We start from the raw sequence: 19,175 nt of genomic DNA on the forward strand, positions 1-19,175 counted from the left end.
AAACCTGTGAGGTGGCACGTGGTTGTGTAGACTGAGTGTCAAATCCATCAACAGGACAATCACTCGGTTCACAGAGGTCACATTTGGGTTGTGTTTGATTTGGGGAGCCTCCTGCGTGCTCTTCCAGTGTCAGGGGTAGCCTGTGCCACTTGAAGACATCGGTGGCAATATTCCAGTGTGGGGCAGCCCCTCTGTTAGCTCTCAACTTGCTCTTTGTCACAGATTACAGCCAGGGGCACACCTTAGGTCCCTCGGTCCCTGTCCCACTCTTTACATTTGATGTGTGTTCTTCAAGCTAAATATAAGTAATGTATGACTTTTCTCAGGAATTGGTGTGAAAGTGGAAAGTGTGGCTGAACCTCAGCGAGAGGCATCAAAGTCCAGGTCGCCTTGATCCTTGGAGGTGAATTTCCTGCCCAGCTAGTTTGAGTCTTCTCCCTCAGTCAGGGCTGGCAGAAAGCCAGTGCGAATCCCCAGGGCTGTGACTCTAAGAGGTGCCAGGTGCTTTTCAGTTCCCTTTCCCCTTGATGTTCTTCAGTCCCGTCCGTCCCACCCTGCTGCTTGGTCAGAGTCTGACACTTGTGCTTTGAAGTTCAAGGCACTTCATCTTAGGAGAGCCTACAGGATGCCTATCCACAGAAGGGTCCGATATTCTTACGTTTAGTAGACCCGCTGAGAATTCGGCGTCAGAGGAGGCTGCTCGGCTCAGAGCCCTGGCTGTGCACTAGAATCACGAGAGAAGATGCAAAAAAAGAAAAGAAAGAAAAAGAAAAAAAGTAAAGAGAGAAAAGCCTAGTTCTTCCCCACAGAGTCTTAATTGGGTGGAGGTCCAGGCCTAAGCACTGGTGTTACTGCAGGTGTGCCGGGTTCGGATCTCTCCCTTCTAGGAAACTCCGCTCCCACTGATTACCGCGTGGGCCGGGCTGGCCCCTGCTATCAGAACATTCCAGGGCGAAGGAGCAGTAGCTCCCCGCTTCCGTGAGTTTCGTGGGGGAAGCCAGTGAACTGACCTCCTCCCGGTTCTCACTGCAACTCTCAGTCACCATCACCTGGTCTCCTTTTCTAATATGCATTCATTGCAAAGTAAGACGTCTCAGCCGTGGTTTGGCATCTCCCTAGGGTATAGGCTGGCCTCAAGGCATTGCAAAACTTGTATAATTTATTAAATAGATAAAGTTTCTTTAACTTTATTAAACTTATTTCGTTTCTCAAGAAACATTGCTCTCTGGAATTTCAGGACTGGTCTGAAATCAGGCAGTGAAGAGAGGCTGACACAGGTTCTCAAAGGCTGAGGTGGTGACATGCTTGTTCTTCTGACAAATGTTGGACCCCCTTCTATGTTTCGGTAACTGGGGTGTCAGGGACTTGCTTGCCCAAAAGGGGTCAGTAACTGGGTGTATTGGCTCATCTGGCATCTTTGTTGCAGTTTAAAAAATGTTATTTTAAAAGTGGGGTGTGTGTGTCTGTATATGAGCAATGCATTTAGAGGAGGGACTTGAGAGAATTCACCTGCTGCCACCCTCTTGTAGTCAGCACTCTGGGCACTGTGCTCGCAGGTAGCTTTGGCCGTGCATGTGGGCAGCAGGCCGGGGCAGGGTGCTGTGGAGCAGGGCCTGTCCGCATGGCTGCTGGCTGGATGAGCCAGGGGGGCACTTTGTCACTTTCCGGAGAGGCACAGTCCAGTTGATTTTAGAAGAGGGCACTTGAGGGAGAAGGCGTTGCTGGAATGGAAAGGTGACACCAAGATAAGTATCAAATTTCCGAATAGGCAAGACCTCTGGGATTGTCGAGTCTAGCTCATTCATTTACAGATATGTGAACTAGGCCAATTTATTAGAGAATTCGGCAACATTCGTTAAACACCTATTAAAATACTCCATGCTGTGCTGGAGCTAGACGAGGCAGATGATGTATTAGTCAGGGTTCCAGAGAAACCGAGTTAGTAGAATGCATGTATGAATATGTATGTATGTATATATTTAAAGAGAGATTTATTGTGAAAAATTTGCTTACACAATTATAGAAGCTGACAAGACCCAAAATCTGCAGTTAGCAAGCGGGAGACTCAGGAGAGCTGATGGTGTGGTTCTAAGTCAGTGCGAAGGCCGAAGGGCCAGGAAAGCTGAGGCTCTAAGATCTCGTCCAAGCCTGCAGGCCTCACACCCAGGAAGAGCTGACGTTCCAGTTCACAGGCAGGAAAGAAACGACCGATGGCTCGGGCAGGAGGAACTTCCTCTTACTCCCGGGAGGGTCAGCCCTTTTGTGCTCTTCAGGCCTTCACCTGACTGAGCGCTGCCCACCGCGCTGGGGAGAACAGTCTGTGTTACTCATTTCCAGTGTTAAACTTACCCACAAGCACACTCACAGACACACGAAGAATAACTGTTGATCAAATATCTGGCCACCCCATGGCCCAGTCAACTTGACACATGAAATTAACCCTCACAAATGACTTTCCCAGCACAAATAGGACATGGATTTAGGTGCCAAATCCAGGTATCCTAACCCTTGCCCACAGTTCTTCTATCTATTTCGTTATGCTATTGCTGATTCATCTGTAATAAATGAATAATACATACCAAAACCCATAAAACTTGATAAATTAGATTTCATCCACAATAAAAACTTCCACTTATCAAAAAACGTCATCAAGAAAGTAAATAGATAAGACACAGAGTGGGAAAAGATAATTGCAAAACATATTTCTGACAGAGGACCGGTAGCCAGGATGCATGTTTAGCAGCATTAGTAGTCAGGGTAATCCAAATTAAAATAATAAACAAACACTGTAATCAATGAGAAGAACCTACGTAAGTGGTTACACAGAGTGAATGGCGGACACAGTGACACCGGGTCCAGGGAGCGCAGCTGTTTGCGACTCTGCTGTGGGCACAGTTCGCACGAACCTCCGTTTGCACACCTTGGGCCATACAGTGTGTGTGAACAGCAGTGTGTGTGAGCGCAATCTGAGGGTGACATTTAGGTTGCAATTAGTTTGCAGTCTAGCAATATGGGAAGATTGACTTGTTTAGCTTGTTTGTTTTATATACTTGTCATAATTATGAATCTTTAAAAATTTTCTCTCCTTGAGAACAAACCAGATTCCATGGGAAGTGTTTTTGAAATATGTTACTTCAAGTCAGATGATGAAGGGGAGGGTGGCAAACATTTATTGAGCATTATGTTGTGTGTTCTTGTCTATCCTCCTGATAGCTATGTGGTGCATAGTGTCATGACCCCCATTCTACTGCTTGAGGCTCAGAGTGATTAAGGGACTTGCCTAATATAGAGATAGCAAATGGATGAGAACGTAAGTCCACCTGGTTTTGGTTTAGCCACTGCTTGTCTTATTTTATTTAAAAATTTTTTAAATCCTCACCTGAGAATATTTTTTTCATTGATTTCCAGAGAGTAGAAGGGAGGGACGGAGGGGGAGAGAGAGGGAGAGAAACATCAATGTGAAAGAGACACATTGATTGGCTGCCTCTCCCATGCACCCCGACCAAGAATTGTACCTGCAACCCAGGTTAGTGCCCCTGACCAGGAATCAAACCCGCGACCTTTTGGTCTGCAGACCGGTGCTCTAACCACTGAACCACACAGGCCAGGCTGCTTGTATTATTTTAATTCGTATTATTCATTTATTCATCCAGTCAGTCACTAAGTGTATGGCAACTCCTCCTGTACATGGAGCGGGTCTCAGCTTTCACAGGAAAACCTCCTGGCGGGGTAAGTGACAGATAACAAGCAAGAGAAAGGAGAATAAATTCTTTCGAAGGGTAGTGGCTCTGAGCACAGTAAACCAGAGCAATGGTTTACACACACACACACACAACCCCCTCCCCCTTGGCAATATTGGGAAACTGTATCATGTTTTTTGAGAGAGACACAATCCTCTAGAACAGGGGGTGGCACAGGACAGTTTGTGGGCCAAATCTGTCCCCCTGCCTGTTTTTGTAATAACGTTTTATTAGAACACAGCCATGCAGTCATGTACATATTATTTAAGACCGATTTCCTGCTAAAAAAAGCAGAGTTGAGAGTTGGAACCTAGGTCTTACAGGCTGGTGGCCGGCTTCCTCTGGCAGGCCTTGTCAGGGGCCCTGCCGAGCCCCTGTGAGATGCGCTCGGACCTCTGACCCCAGCCCTGAGCTCTGGGCCTCCCAGCCAGCAGCCCTGCACCGAAGACGTGTGTCTCCGTGAGCCTGCGCACGGCGCCTGGACTCTTAGCAGTTTGGAATCGGCACCGTCACGGGCCCTTTGCAGTATTCTCTGATGAGCTCTTGGATCCAAATGAAAAGAGATTCATCAGTTAAGCAATAACTGTCCCTGACTGCCCACAGAGTTGTCACAATGACTGGGGAGCCCTTCAGGTATTTTTTTGAGGGCTGCCAAGAATAAGGACGCTGCCGTCTAGAGGGCCAACCCCGTAACAGCCACAGACTGCCCTGCCCCAGGTGCCACCCGCAACAGCCACAGACTGCCCTGCCCCAGGTGCCACCCGCAACAGCCACAGACGGCCCTGCCCCAGGTGCCACCCGCAACAGCCACAGACTGCCCTGCCCCAGGTGCCACCCGCAACAGCCACAGACTGCCCTGCCCCAGGTGCCACCCGCAACAGCCACAGACGGCCCTGCCCCAGGTGCCACCCGCAACAGCCACAGACTGCCCTGCCCCAGGTGCCACCCGCAACAGCCACAGACGGCCCTGCCCCAGGTGCCAGTGATCAGCCTGTGCAGAAACCCGTGGTGAGTCGTACAGCGGGTTTGAGCTTGTGTTCTGAGGTCTTGTATGCAAGGTGTCGAGGGAGGAGGCTTGGCTGGCCACGTCTGAGCTCTCTTGTCCTCTGATTTCACTTGGGTCTCTCCCCTTCTGTGACAAAGGCCAGGACTTTGACCTGACTCATAGTCTGCGCTCTCCCCCCTGTTCCTCTGGGTGTGTGAAATGTAAGACAGAAGATGGTTGAGTTTGCTTTTCTCCTCTTGCATCTGTGGTTTAAAAAGCTGTAGCTTTGGCTTGCTGGTCTGTGCTCTAGTCAGAAAAAAGACGCCAATAAGAGCAACGTTGATGAGCAACTGGAGAGCTTGCCCGGAGGGGAAGCCAGGCGGGTGGCAGAGCTGTGGCTTAGCACTCCGAGTCCAGGTGGATGTAGGGCCCCTGAGTGTCCTAAGGATTGAATGGCGTTTATAGCTCTATTACTTGTAATCACTTTTGACGAGCAGCTGAAAGGCAGCAGGGAGGTGGAATGAAAATAGGGTGCAACAATGGTAATGGTCACTTACGGCATCATGGATTAGAAATACCCGATGATCAGTCTGTGAGGTGAGAACTGTCTCTCCGAAATATTTTGAACCAAGTATACCGTGTACCACATTCTCTCACAATGAGAGCTGTGGTCTTGTCCAGAATTCTAGAAGAATTCTCACCTTAGCGGGTTGCAGCGTGCAACACGAGAACCCTGCCGACCGGCCCGTTCACATAATCAGTGCACTCTACAGATTTTTATAATAAACGAATTCTATTTTGGAACATTAAAGACGCAGAAAAGTTGCAAAGATGGTACAGAATTCCTGAATCTCATTTGCCTAATTTTTCCTAATCCTGACATCATGCATAACCACAGTACATTTGTCAAAAGTAAGAAGTTAACATCGGAACGTTACTATTAACTCCGATCTCAACTCAGATCTCACCAGTGTTTGTCACTAGTCCTTCTCTGTCCCTGATCCAGCGCAGGAGTCCACGCTGCATTTGTTTGTCATGTCTTCCTAGACTGTTCTAGTCTGTACCAGGTTCTTAACCGTTCCTCTTCTGCACGACCTGATAGCTTTGAAGGACCTCCTTCTGTGGATCGAACAGAACAGCTTCACTCTTCGTGCGGATGCGCACGTGTTTGGAGTCACACAGGCGGAGGGGAGGCACAGACCTTTGAGGGGGACATCTGGGGCCCAGTCCTGATTCTCAGCACTTCAGCACTGGGAGTCACTCCCATCTGTTTAAAAGCAGGAATGATGCACCACTCTCACTGGGCTTTATACGACTTAAATGAGAGAATGTTCATAAAGCGATTTATGATAAAGCATCAAATTTATAATCATCAAAGGCACATTTGTATTTATGATGTATGAGCTTTCCTACTCTGTATTTGTATAAACTGGAGATTGATACCAGTAACAGACTTTATTCTAGGAATCCTTTGATAAATTTCTCCGAAGGCTATCCAGGTCTTTAAATATGTAAAATTACTCTACTTTCTAGAGGATGTGGGGATGGGGTGTTTTTATTTTATTTTATTTTTAGAGAGAGAGAGAGAGAGAGAACGTCGATGTGAAAGAGATACATCCATCTGTTGCCTCCTGCATGCCCCCTACTACCCCGGGCATGTGCCGTGACTGGGAATTGAACCTCTTGTCCATGGGACAGTGCTCAGTCCACTGAACCACACCAGCAAGGTGGGGATGGGTTTTTTTTTAACCTGTTCAGCATTTCTGTGAAAGTCTCATCAGTGCAGACTCATGTCTCACTTTCCTACTCCTTTTCTTAAGGAATGGTTTTCACACCCAAAGCTCCCTACACACACACACACACACACACACACACACAACCCTTCTCCCCTTTGGCAATATTGGGAAACTGTATCATGTTTTTTGAGAGAGACACAATCCTCTAGAACAGGGGGTGGCACAGGACAGTTTGTGGGCCAAATCTGTCCCCCTGCCTGTTTTTGTAATAACGTTTTATTAGAACACAGCCATGCCGTCATGTACATATTATTTAAGACCGATTTCCTGCTGAAAAAAGCAGAGTTGAGAGTTGGAACCTAGGTCTTACAGGCTGCGAAAGCTAGTGTTCCGTGTCTGATCTTACCAGACACCGTGGCCTCTGCTCTCTGCCCCGCGATGCCACGGGTGATTTTCTCTCCGCCCTTGCCCGTCCCGGACCATGTGGTTCTCTCTTTTGTTTCAACCTTTGAAAGATATTTAAAGATGGGTGCAAAGAGTAGGTTCCCATAGGATGCTCTGCTGAGGGGCAATAGTCTCGCCTTCTTCAGACCCATCACATGACATGGATGTTGCGGGCGGACCCTGAGCTCACAAGTCCAGCAGGAGTTCGAGTGGCGTCCCTAACTGTTGCCCTTTTTGTATGAGATTTCCCAGTTTGAGTCAGAGTGCCTGGAGCCCTGGCCCCAGCCTGCTGCCGTGTGAGTGATATCAGACCATATCAGAATAGTTTGTGACCCACATTATCCACTGCTGTCTGAGAATAGATGAGGGTGAGGCTGGGTGGGTAGGGCAACAGCTGCCTTAATTACTGTGGATGTTCTGGGCTCTGGAATGTCAGCAGCATCTCAGCTTTCATTTGCATAAACACAGGGCCAACAGCTTATTTGTCAGCACTGTCCCGAGGCCCAGTAGTGCAGGTCCTGGTTTCTGGGGAGGAGCCCTGGCCGAGTTCTTTGGAGGCCAGTGCTTTGTTTTCTGCAAATGTTGGTCATGGAGAAGGATATCGGGACGACGTTACAATGTGGCAGTTTAGATGGGAAGTCAGTCTTTGGTGTTTATATTGAGATTCACACAGATGTTTTCTAGTGGCATGGTGTATATGAAAACAATTTTATTAATTCAAACCCATACTGCCATCGAAATAACAGCATAATGTACATTCCCATCACCAAGACAGACCAGCTATTCACATCTTGACATCTCCATTCCATCTTTTCTGCATTTATCCAACCACCATTTTGCCAAATTACCTGGGTGCTGGGGCAATCTGCAAGCCTCAGTTTATTCTTCTGTAAAATGGGACTGCAACCAAGCTGACTGGGTTGGAGTGAAGATTGTAAAATTATGGCTTAGCACAGTGTCTGGTTCGTCAGAAGTGCTCAAGAAATGTTCACTGTCTTCACTGGAGTCCAGCAGGTCACCTGAGCAGAGTTGTTTTAGATCCCAGTGGTGTCTTCTTAAACGTTTAGTGTTTCCTGGAAGGGCGCGCACATGTGCACACGCCGACGCGCACGCTCCCAGGCACAGGTCTCCAGACTCCACTCGAGGCCTGAGAGTAGAGACACCTGCCTGGCTTGACGTGCGGCCACGCAGCTGTCTGTTGATGAGGGCTGGACACGAACTCATTGCAGCCCTGTCACTTTGCCAACATTGCTTTCTCTTTCTCTGTGTAAATAGTTCATTTCATCACTTTTGAACGGGTATTATTTTACTCTCCTAGTTAAGCTGGAAATAATGAGAAAAAAATAGAGATGATGGAATTACATGCTACTTTTATTTTTGTGCTTAATTCAGATTTCTTCTCACTGTGGGATGAGTTTATTATAAGAAGATTCTCTGTGAGAAAAGAAACAGAGAAGGCAGTAAGGAGATAATAATAAAGCAAATGTCCTCAAGTACCAGCAAGACGTTCTGTGCTTGTCCGTGTGGGGAGTTCAAGGTCAATAGTAGTTTTTAGAGCTTCATCAGCACACACACATCTGACCTGCAGCCTCTGTTTTATATCACAGACTTGCCACACATTTTCTTTTTAATGTTATTTGAGTTTTACAGAAACATGACTGAAAGAATGACTGTATACACTAGGGAACGGATTTAGTCTCTGCATGTGTGATTTGGTACCACCTGCCTGGAGTCATTTCCACTGTACCTGTTACTATACGGTGTTATTATTAACCCAGTAGGGGAGTGGCAGTATTGGGGTTGGCCAGAGATGGAGAACATTTGTGGGAAACTGGGAAATAGGTGCATTCTCAGAGCCTGGCTGCCCAGATTTTGTTAGGGGCTTTGCTGTGGCTTAGACCTTTGGTTCCCAAACTTCAGCATCTATTAGGATCACCTGGGAGGCTTGTTAAAACATAGATTGATGAACCTGACCCTCAGAGATTCTGATTGAGTAAGTCTGGGAAGGATCCCCAAAATTTGCATTTAATAAGTTTCTGGGTTATGCTGCTTAGGCTAACCTTGGAAACAATGAATACCTTCCACCTGCCCCCAAGAATTGCTTAAGGAGAATTGCTCACCTGGAGATGCAGGGCCAGTGTCTAGGCCAGGAATTAGCAAACTGTGGCCAATGGGCCAAATACGCTGCATGTTTTTGTAAATAAAGTTTTATTGGAAAATAACCTTGTTAACATATAGTCTGTGGCTGCTTTCATACTACAAAGGCAAGTTTAGTTGGACAGTTTCCAGATGTGTTCCCACAGAAAAATTTTGCAGACTGCTGATCTAGACCAATGCTTTCCTGTCATTTGGGAGAAGTGGGCTTGGATGTAATTCTACAAGGAACTGGCATATTGAGTGTTGTTCCCTGTTCCCAATTTGTGTGTTTTTTAAGAAGCAAGGGCTTTGCCCTGGCCGGTTTGGCTCAGCAGTTAGAGCGTCGACCTGTGGTCCAGAGAGACCTGGGTTTGGTTCCCGCTAAGGGCATGTACCTCGGTTGCAGTTTGTCCCCGGCCCTGGTTGAGTCACTCGATGTGTGGCAGCCATTCGATGTGTCCCTTTCACGTGATGTTTCTCCCTCTCTCTCTCCCTCCCACTCTATCTGAACAAAATATCAAAAAATGTCATCGGGTGAGGATTAAAAAAAAAGAAGAAGAAGAAGAGGCAAGGGCTTTTTAGTTTGTCTCTTTTTTTATTATTTCTTAAATATATATGATAATGGAATTTCATTCATGATTTCTCAACAGGCCATTCTCCAAATTAATTTTCTTTCTGGAAACAGCAGTTTCTCAAAATGAAAGAAAACACAGTTGACCATCCATGTGTCTTACTAATACAGTGTTGACATCTATTTGAAGTATGGGTAGAAAATTTTAAACATCATTCTCATTTGACACAGTAATTGTCAGATTAGTAATATTATACTTCATTTATTTTAAATACTTTTCCTTTATTGACTTTTAGAGAGAGGAAGGAAGAGGGAGAGAGAGAGAGAAACATCAATGAGGGAGAACATCAATTGGCAGCCTCCTGCATGCCCCCACTGAGCATTTGGCTTACAACCTGGGCATGTGCCCTGACCGGGAATCGAACTGGTGACCTCTTGGTGCATGGGTCAATGCTCAGCCAGCGAGCCACAGCGCCGGGTGGTGACATTGTATCCCTTTTAGCTTTTAGTGGAACCTGGTGCGAGCTTTCTGGCAAGCAGTGTGTCACTGTGTAACAAGGATCTTTAAAATAATGTTTACACTTACTATTCTAGTAATTCTTCTTTTAGGAAATTTCAGCAAAAATTCATATTCAAGATTTTAATTACAGCATTGTCTAGTACTTTTTTTTAAAGCAAATATATCTAAATGTCTATTAACACAAAACTGATAATATTATGATGAATCCACACTGCCACTTTGGGGCCACTTAGAATCAAGCTGGATGAAGAAAAACTGATAAAATTTTCTAGAGAGAATTTGTATCAAAAGCCTTAGACATTTTTATGCTTTTGGTTTTGATAGTTTCATTTCAGGAATCATGAGAAAATACTCAGAAAGACAGGTAACTTTTATGCAAGGAAAATAATCCCAGTAACGCATTGGATATGCTTAGTAATTGGTAATGGTTAAATGGGTTGTGATGGAATGTGAAGATAAGCTACTACATAGCTAATATCTCTTAACATGAGTAGTATATCAGAAATGTTATGAATTACATGCTAGACGTGGATACAAACCCATATATATGGCATGGTCCTATCATCTTAAATGTAATAGGAACTCTAGACGTCGGATTCATTTTGACTCCTCCCTTGCCTGTGCTGTCTTCCTCCATCAAATCAGCAAACCTGATCAGTTCAAGCTTTAAGTGAATCTCTTGTCTGTCCCCTCCTGCCCCTCTTCCCGGCAGTGACACTTCCTTGTCCAGGCCACTTCTGGGCTCCTGTGGTCAGCTCCACTGTCTTCATCCTGCCCCCTGCCTCTGTGCCTGACCCGTTGCACAGCTGCAAAGTCATCTCCGAATGTAGACCAAGCCTTCCCGCCTCCCTGACTAAAATCCCTTCCGTGGATTCTTCCTGAGCTTAGACTCAATGCAAACTCTTTATCAGGCCCGTGGGGCACAGCGTCACCGCTTCCTCTGCTGTTGCGTCTGTGTGCGCCACCCCTGTCTGCGCTTCCCACTGCTTCTCCAACACGCAGGCCGCTCTTCTGTTTCCGAGCCATTTGCACACACTGTTCCCTCTGCCTAGAGTGCTTGCCCCACTTTGCAGAGCCAGCCAGCCTCACATGGTCCTTAGTTCACATCCTAACAGCCGTCTCTGCCGGAGGCCAGCCCCGTGTCTCCTTCCTAACGCATGTCAGGGACTCTGCAGGCGTGAGTGGACCTCTCTGCTGTCCACGTGTAGTGTCAGTGTGCGGCAGGGATCTGCAAGTTCACCTGCACAGCCCCATGTTAACGGTGATGCACATCAAGTTACAGTTGATCTTAACTCTCTCTGTTGTACTTTCGCGTACTTTTCAAATATTCTAATTAACCCATACTACTTCTGTATTGTGGTAAAATACATATAACAAGAAAGTTATCATTTTCGCCATTTTTAAGTTTACATTTTGGGGGCAGTGAGTACATTGCTGTGCAGCATCACCACATCCATCCTGAGACCTCCTCGTTTTCTCTGGGGAAACACTACCCATTGACTCCCCAATGATTCTTATTATTTTTACAGTGAGAAAAAAATGTATTAGAAAGAAGCAACTAGCAAACATCTTTTTCCAAAAAAGCTCATTTCAATGTATTTCAGATTGTGAGTTTGAGTGACTCTGCAGCTAGCTGATTTGTATTTCAATTTTGGTTTTAAAAAATTATTCTTTCTAAATCTAGACTGCTGAATTTACAGGTGTCTTTTTTGCTCAATAGCCTCACTGCAGTGCTAAACATTGGTGATGCCTTAATAAATATGACCTTCCTACAGCTCAAATCATTTTTTTTTTTTTTTTATCCTCACCCGAGGACATTTTTCCATTTTTTGTACAGATAGAGTGGGAGGGAGAGAGAGGAAGAGAGAGAGAGAGAGAGAAATATCGACATGAAAGGGACACATCGAGTGGCTGCCACCCGCACGACCAACCAGAGCCGGGGACAAACTGCAACCGAAGTACATGCCCTTAGCGGGAACCAAACCTGGGTCTCTCCGGACCGCAGGCCAACGCTCTAACCGCTGAGCCAAACCGGCCAGGGCCAACTCAAATCATTTGTTGAAGAAACTGTGTGCTAAGGCAGAATCCCCTGGAAGTGTGATTAGCTTAATATTCATGCACAAGTTTTGCTCAACATTGAAGATTTGAAATGTATTAAAGTCTACATTCAAATAGTAATGAAACACTATTCTGCCCTGGCGGGTTTGGCTCGGCAGGTTTGGCTCAGTGGTTAGAGTGTCGGCCTGCGGTCCAGAGAGTCCCGGGTTCAGCTCCGCCCAAGGGCACGTACCTCAGTTGAAGTTTGTCCCCGGCCCTGGTTGGGTCATGCAGGAGGCAGCCACTTGGTGTGTTTCTCTCACATCAATGTTTCTCTCTCTCTCTCTCTCCCTCTCTCTCCTTCGCACTCTGTCTGAACGAAAAACTGAAAAATGTACTCGGGTGAGGATAAAAAAAAAGAAACACTATTCTTTACCCTAGTAGAGGTGGATATTCTGGGAGGGTTGTGTTTTGCCTTCTTGGTCAGAAACAGTGTTCTCACTGGAAACCTAGTTTCTTGGCCATGAAGAGTACTTCTGCGGACTAGCATGCTCCCCCAGGACCCTTAGCCCGGGAGACAGGGATCAGACGAAGCAGAGTCCCCTCAAAACCCATCACCTTGAAAATGATGCTTCTGGTTGAGTTAGCAGAAAACTGTCTAGCATAGGAGAAGAAAAGTTGGAGAAATGGCACCCCTCAATTATGTTAGGGGATTATTTCATGTTTAAATAACAAGCAAAATTTTCAGCATAAATAATTGATAAAGGAATCATATCCAGAATATATAAAAAAATGTCTTACCAAGAATAACAAAACAACCCATTAGGAAAATGCACAAAATATAAACAGGAAGTTATAGAGGAGGAAACATAAAAGACAAAAATAAATAAAAAAGATTCAAGATCAGTTTCACTCAGTGGACTATGCAGAAAAGAGTTAATGACTGTTCATGTGAAGACCTGCTTAGCAAATTGGCTTTTCCCTGGAGTCTGGGAACTTGGGTGTCAGAAGGGTTCTCTCCTTTCGCGAGTAAGAGTGGCTCACTGTGCTCGAGCTGTTTGTACAGAAGATACGCTTTCCTTCTGGGAGTCTATGGAGTTTATTTCAAAGCAGGCAGATGCTGCCTACACAACTAGGTCCTAATAAAAACCATGGGTCCTGAATTTCTGATGAGCTTCCTTGAGGATCTAATGGGCAACATTTCACAGGTATTGTTAAGACTTACTGTTCTGGGAACTAAGTGTGTGACCCCCTCCAGAGGAATCTGGGAAGCCGGCACCTGATGGCCTTTGGACTTTGTTGCCCTGTGAGCCTTCCCCTTTGCTGGTATTGCTTCGCACCCCTTTGCTATAATAAATCATAGCTGTGAGTTCAACTCTGTACTGAGTCCTGTGAATCCTGACAGTGAGCATCAAATCTGGGGGTGGTGTCAGAGATCCTGATACACGAATAATAGCAAATACTGCCCTGAGTGTGGGGAAACAAGACCTCTAAAAATTGTTAGTGGAAGGTAAATTGGCACCACTGTTTTAGAATTTAACCAATATCTAGGTAAATTGAAGACGTCTATGTCCATTTCCAGATTTAGACAGTCTAGAGAAAATCAACACATTTGTTAAAAAAGGCATTATAGCAACATTGTAGCAATGTTGTATTATCACAAACAAAGGCGATTGTCTGTGAAGGAGAAGTGTATTTTGATATATTTTTAAATGAAATACAACATTAAAAATAACAAATTAAGTCAATCGATGTGGCTAACTTTCCGTAAACTAATGTGAATTTTAAAAGCAGTAATACTTGCCCTGGCCGGTTTGGCTCAGCGGTTGGAGCGTCGGCCTGCGGTACAGAGAGACCCGGGTTCGGTTCCCGCTAAGGGCACGTACCTCGGTTGCAGTTTGTCCCCGGCCCTGGTTGTTCGTGCGGGTGGCAGCCACTCGATGTGCCCCTTCACGTCGAGGATATTTATCCTCACCCGAGGACATTTTTCCATTTTTTGTTTAGATAGAGCGGGAGGGAGAGAGAGGAAGGGAGAGAGAGAGAGAAACATCGACGTGAAAGGGACACATCGAGTGGCTGCCACCCGCACGACCAACCAGGGCCGGGGACAAACTGCAACCGAGGTACGTGCCCTTAGCGGGAACCGAACCCGGGTCTCTCTGTACCGCAGGCCGACGCTCCAACCGCTGAGCCAAACTGGCCAGGGCAAAAGCAGTAATACTTTGATTTAAAGGTAAAAGACAGAATTCCAGATAGATAGATAAAATACGAAAATATAAAGTAATGGCAAATCTAGGGCAGTCTAAGCCCAATTTTTCCCATTCGTATTATAAAATTGTCTTAAATTAAATTCTGAATCCTTCTCTTGGAAAAAGTACCACATATTCCTAACCTGTGTTTTCTTTTCCATTTGCAAACAAATCTTTAATTTCAGATAAAGTACAGATGCTATGACAAACTCTGTCTTTCAATTTATTATTTCGTTGGCTCACTGCCCTGGACAATTAGGAGATTTATAGACATGTCCCCTAAATAATTGGCAATTAATTTGAGATTATATGCCAAAAAGTACAGTATTCTTAATGTAATGTGAAGGTTGGGCTTTTAGCTTACAAATGTTATGGAACACAGAGTAAATGTTAACGGGCAGCATTGTTAACCCTGCCCTTTCGCACATCCGCAGTAGAGAGGAATTTGAGTGTGATGGCCATGTACTGTGGCTGGTTTGTCTGGTTTTAATGTAAGGCTCCAGTGTGAACCAAGAGTGTCTGTGTCTTAATGCCTTCCCGTCTATCAGTCCCTGGTTTATCTCGATAGGCACCACATGTATGAACCTACGGTACACATGGGATAAAGAGATACCGTATCCCGAATCTTCTTTGGGATTTTGCTTACATTTGGATTCCACAGACATCTCTGGAGCTCATAGTCCAAATGATACCTGTCAGTGTCTTTTTAATGTCTAGGACTCTGGTTTCCTTAGTAGAATGTAAACCCTAGATTCTAGGTAATAGAGATTTTGCTGGTAAACACTGTTATCCTCTTGGTCAAATTCCAGAGTGCTTTATACCTAGAGGTAGGAATGACTATCAAATATCAGTGATTCACCAGTTCGTTTCATTTCCTGAACTTAAGTCCAGCACAGTGCCTGGAATATATCATGTACTTAATGTTTGTTAGTCAGTTTATACATGTCCAGACCATTTAAGCACAAGTCGAATTTTATTCCCTTTCAGAAACTCTAGAAACATTCTATAATCCAAGTTTCCCTAGGCCTGTATTTTGTTTCTCACTGTTTCTAAGCCAATGGGATGGATTTTATGTTTAGCTGCAGTTTTTTAAAAATAGTTCACCTTTGGACTGATCCCAGGTCTTTCCTTCTTGCCTCGAATAGCTGTCCACTCTGTATTCTCCTAGTGGTCACCTCCATCACTCGTACAGTGTTTCTCGTTGCCAAGCACTGCCTGAGTCTCATGTAACCCTGACCATTGTGAGGGACTAGTGTCAGGGCTCTGCTTTTGCAGATGAGAAGAGTGGAGTTCAGAAGTTAAGCACTGCACTTAGGGTCACCAGCTAATAAACACTAGGGTCAGGATTTACACCCAGGCCTCTCTGTCTTAGCTACCAAGCTTTATTCTTTTTAATATGTTTTTACTGATTTTTGGAGAGAGAGTGGGGGAGAGAGAAACATTGATGGGAGAGAAGCATCCATCAGCTGCCTCCTGCACTCTCCCACTGGGGATCCAGCCCACAACCTGGGCACGTGCCCTGATTGAGAATGGAACCGGCAGCCTCCTGGTGCAGGGTCCATGCTCAACCACTGAGCCACTCCGGCCGGGCTATTCTTTCTTTCTTTCATTTCAATTTTCTAATGGGAATTTTGGAACTAAGCATTTAGAACAGTGCCCACCACATAGTCATTCAATAATGATGTAAAGTTTAAACATTTGAAATAGATTGTATTACAGTATAATTTGCATACTATAAAATGCACTCGTTTACATAATACAGCTCTGTAAGTTTTGACAAAAGTATAAACCTGTGGTATCACTATCATAACCGAGATATATTTTACTGGCATCTCTCCCAAAAAGTTTCCTTATGCTTCCCCCCTTTTAGAACATTTTATTTTGGAATCATTGCGGATGCCCAGGAAGTTATTAAAAAAAAAAAAAAAAAAAAAGTGCAGCCCTGGCCAGTTTGACTCAGCGGTTAGAGCGTCGGTCTGCGGTCTACAGAGATCTGGGTTCGGTTCCCGCTAAGGGCATGTACCTTGGCTGCAGTTTGTCCCCGGCCCTGGTTGGGTCGTGTGGGTGATGGCCACTCGATGTGTCCCTTTCACATCAATATTTCTCTCTCTCCTTCCTGCTCTATCTGAATAAAAAATGGAAAAATGTTCGCAGGTGAGGATTAAAAAAAAAAAGAAGTGCAGAAGTCTAGTGTACTCTTCCCCCAGATCCCCCAAAGGTAACATCGTACATGACTATAGGACAATTGCAAAGCCAAGAAACCGACATTGGTATGCTCCATAGATCTTACATCTATGCCCATTTGCAGCCAGTCCTTGTCCGCTCTCAAGTAACCACTAAACTGCCTTCCGTCACTATAAATGTGGTTAGCATTTACTAAAACTGTTTGTGAAGGTAGAATTGTACTGTGTGTTTTTGTGTGTGTGTGCGTGTGTGTCTAGCTTCTTTTGCCTAGTATTTTGCGTTTTGTGTAGCCTCCTATTGTTTGAATGTAATGCAGTTTGATTATTCATTCTCCTGTTGATGGACATTTGAGTTGTTTCTAATTTGGGCCTATAATATAATGATAAAGTTGCTATGAAGATTAATCTACTGCAAGTTGTGTGTGTATGTGTGTGTGTAGCAGGAACTTGTTTTTATTTTGCGTGCATAAGTAAGAGTGGAATTGTTGGATCATTTGGTTAGTCAAGACTTAACTTTAGAAGATACTGCTAAATTGTTTTCCCAAGAGAATGAACCATTTTATACACCACTAGCAGTGTATGAACAGTTCCTGGTACTACACAATCTTGCTAACACTTGAGATTGTCAGTCTTTAATTATTGCCATTTTGGTGGGTATATAGTAGGATCTTATTATGGTTTTACTTTGCCTTTCTCTGATAATTAATCATGTTGAATATATTTTCATATACTTAATAGCCAGTCATATATATTCTTTTGTCTGATCAAACCTTGTGCCCATTTTAGGGGGAGGTGAGTGGGGTGTTTGTCTTTTTCATTTAATAAATATTTAATGAGTAATTGAGTATTTTATTGAATGACCTAAGATTGACTTGAATATATATATTCTCTTTTTGGCCACTTGAAACTGTAGGTATAATACAACTCAAACAAAATAGTTGTGATGGGTCTTTGTTAGTATATTCTAAAGTGATCAGCTGTAGCAGGGAATCTTGTTTTGAAGCTGACATTAGAATATAGTTCAGTATTTCCCGCCCTCGGTAGGACATATCATGATCCTAACTATTCTTGTCATCCTCATGACTTCCTCTTTTGACCATGGGGAAGTTATCGTCTGAAGACATGAATGTAGTGGCTCACGTGAACACTGAATTGCTGCATTGTTTCTCTAAGGCTAGACATGCTCTTACCTAATTTGTATCTTGTCTAAAAATGGAAGGACAATCTGAGCCTTGTTATTTTTAGCTGTCACTGAAGTCTTTGCTAGGTTGATATACAGGCCTTCTGTAGATGCTGTAGATGATAATTTGTGTTTATACTTTCAAAAAATTAGTTACCCTTTTTTCTATGGCACATATTTGTAAGAATATATATATATTTCAGCTTTATGTTTGTTCTGTTACGTGTAGAGAATTACAAAGAAATAAGCACATAGCTTCATCCAGTTAACTATTGCTTAAACAGCAACAATAATAAAAAGAAGTATGTGTTTAGTGTCAACACAGGATGGTGAGATCTCTATATTCCTATCTCTGTATAATGAAGAGTGACATCTCTCTTATTTTCCACATTCAAGACCTTTTTCCTAAAGGAAACTGTTTTAAAAAAGCTTTCTGATGATTCCTCCCATTAATGTGTGGTCTCTTCTTTTCTTCGTTTTCTTTTTACACAAAAGGGCTCAGACAGCATGTACTTTTCCACATTTCCCCCAGAATCAACACACGAAGATCTAGCTTTCGCACAGGAGTGACTATTTGGATGAACTGTGCTTTAATTACATGACCCCTGGTTGTTGTTCCAGGATTGTTGTTTTTACTTTTATTTATTTGTTGTTATAAAAACGGTGCAATAAACACTACTGGAGGTTCTGGCAGACTTTTGCAAGTATATCCATAGGGCAGATTTCCACCAATTGGATCCCTGGTCTAGGAACGTTTTATGATTTGTCTCCTATTGTGAGACTGTCCTCTTTAAGGTTGTGGCCATTTGCACCCTCTCTAATAGTGTCTGCAAATGCCCGGGGCACGTATTTTTAATGTAATAGCCTACTTTAAATGCTTTGTTATTGTAGCTTTCTAGTATTATGTGAAATGGAACCCCCAGATTAATGCTGTTTTATCAATGCTACATTCTTGCTTGCTTTCTCCCCTGCGGAGAACAACCTGAAGTCAGTCCTCCCCATGACTGCGGGGGGCTGGCTGGAATGGCTTCCTGGGGCTTTCCCACTCGGCTCTGGCTGCGCAGCCTCTGGGCAGCCCTGGTGTTGATGTGTTGTCTGTTTTATGCATTTCCTGCAGGAGGAAAGCTGAACAAGGACCTGCGACACTTTCTCAGCCAGCGGTTCCAGAAAGGGTCCCCTGATCATGAGCTGCAGCAGACCATAAGGGACAATCTTTATCGCCATGCTGTGCCTTGTGAGTAGCCAGTTTGGGGCATTGTACTGCTGGGTGGGGGTGTGACAAGTGGAGGGGAGGAAGGAGAGCCGGTCTGGACCACTGATAGCTTGCACGTTTCGTGGCTCCCTGGGTCTGGGGAATCACAAATAACAGTGGGATGCACAGCACCCCACAAGGT

General features: G+C 44.5%; 1 protein-coding gene across 2 annotated transcripts in view; it reads left to right on the top strand.

Annotated features, from left to right (window-relative positions):
• Positions 1-19,175, top strand: part of MAGI1 (membrane associated guanylate kinase, WW and PDZ domain containing 1) — a 574,287-nt gene that overhangs the window by 335,261 nt on the left and 219,851 nt on the right. For both annotated transcript variants that reach the window (XM_036266477.1, XM_036266478.1), the window contains exon 2: positions 18,899-19,015. In XM_036266477.1, coding sequence (XP_036122370.1) covers positions 18,899-19,015 — 117 coding nt within the window. The remainder of the gene's footprint in view (positions 1-18,898; positions 19,016-19,175) is intronic.

Source organism: Molossus molossus, unplaced genomic scaffold, assembly GCF_014108415.1.
Source record: "Molossus molossus isolate mMolMol1 unplaced genomic scaffold, mMolMol1.p scaffold_m16_p_18, whole genome shotgun sequence".
NCBI lineage: Eukaryota > Metazoa > Chordata > Mammalia > Chiroptera > Molossidae > Molossus > Molossus molossus.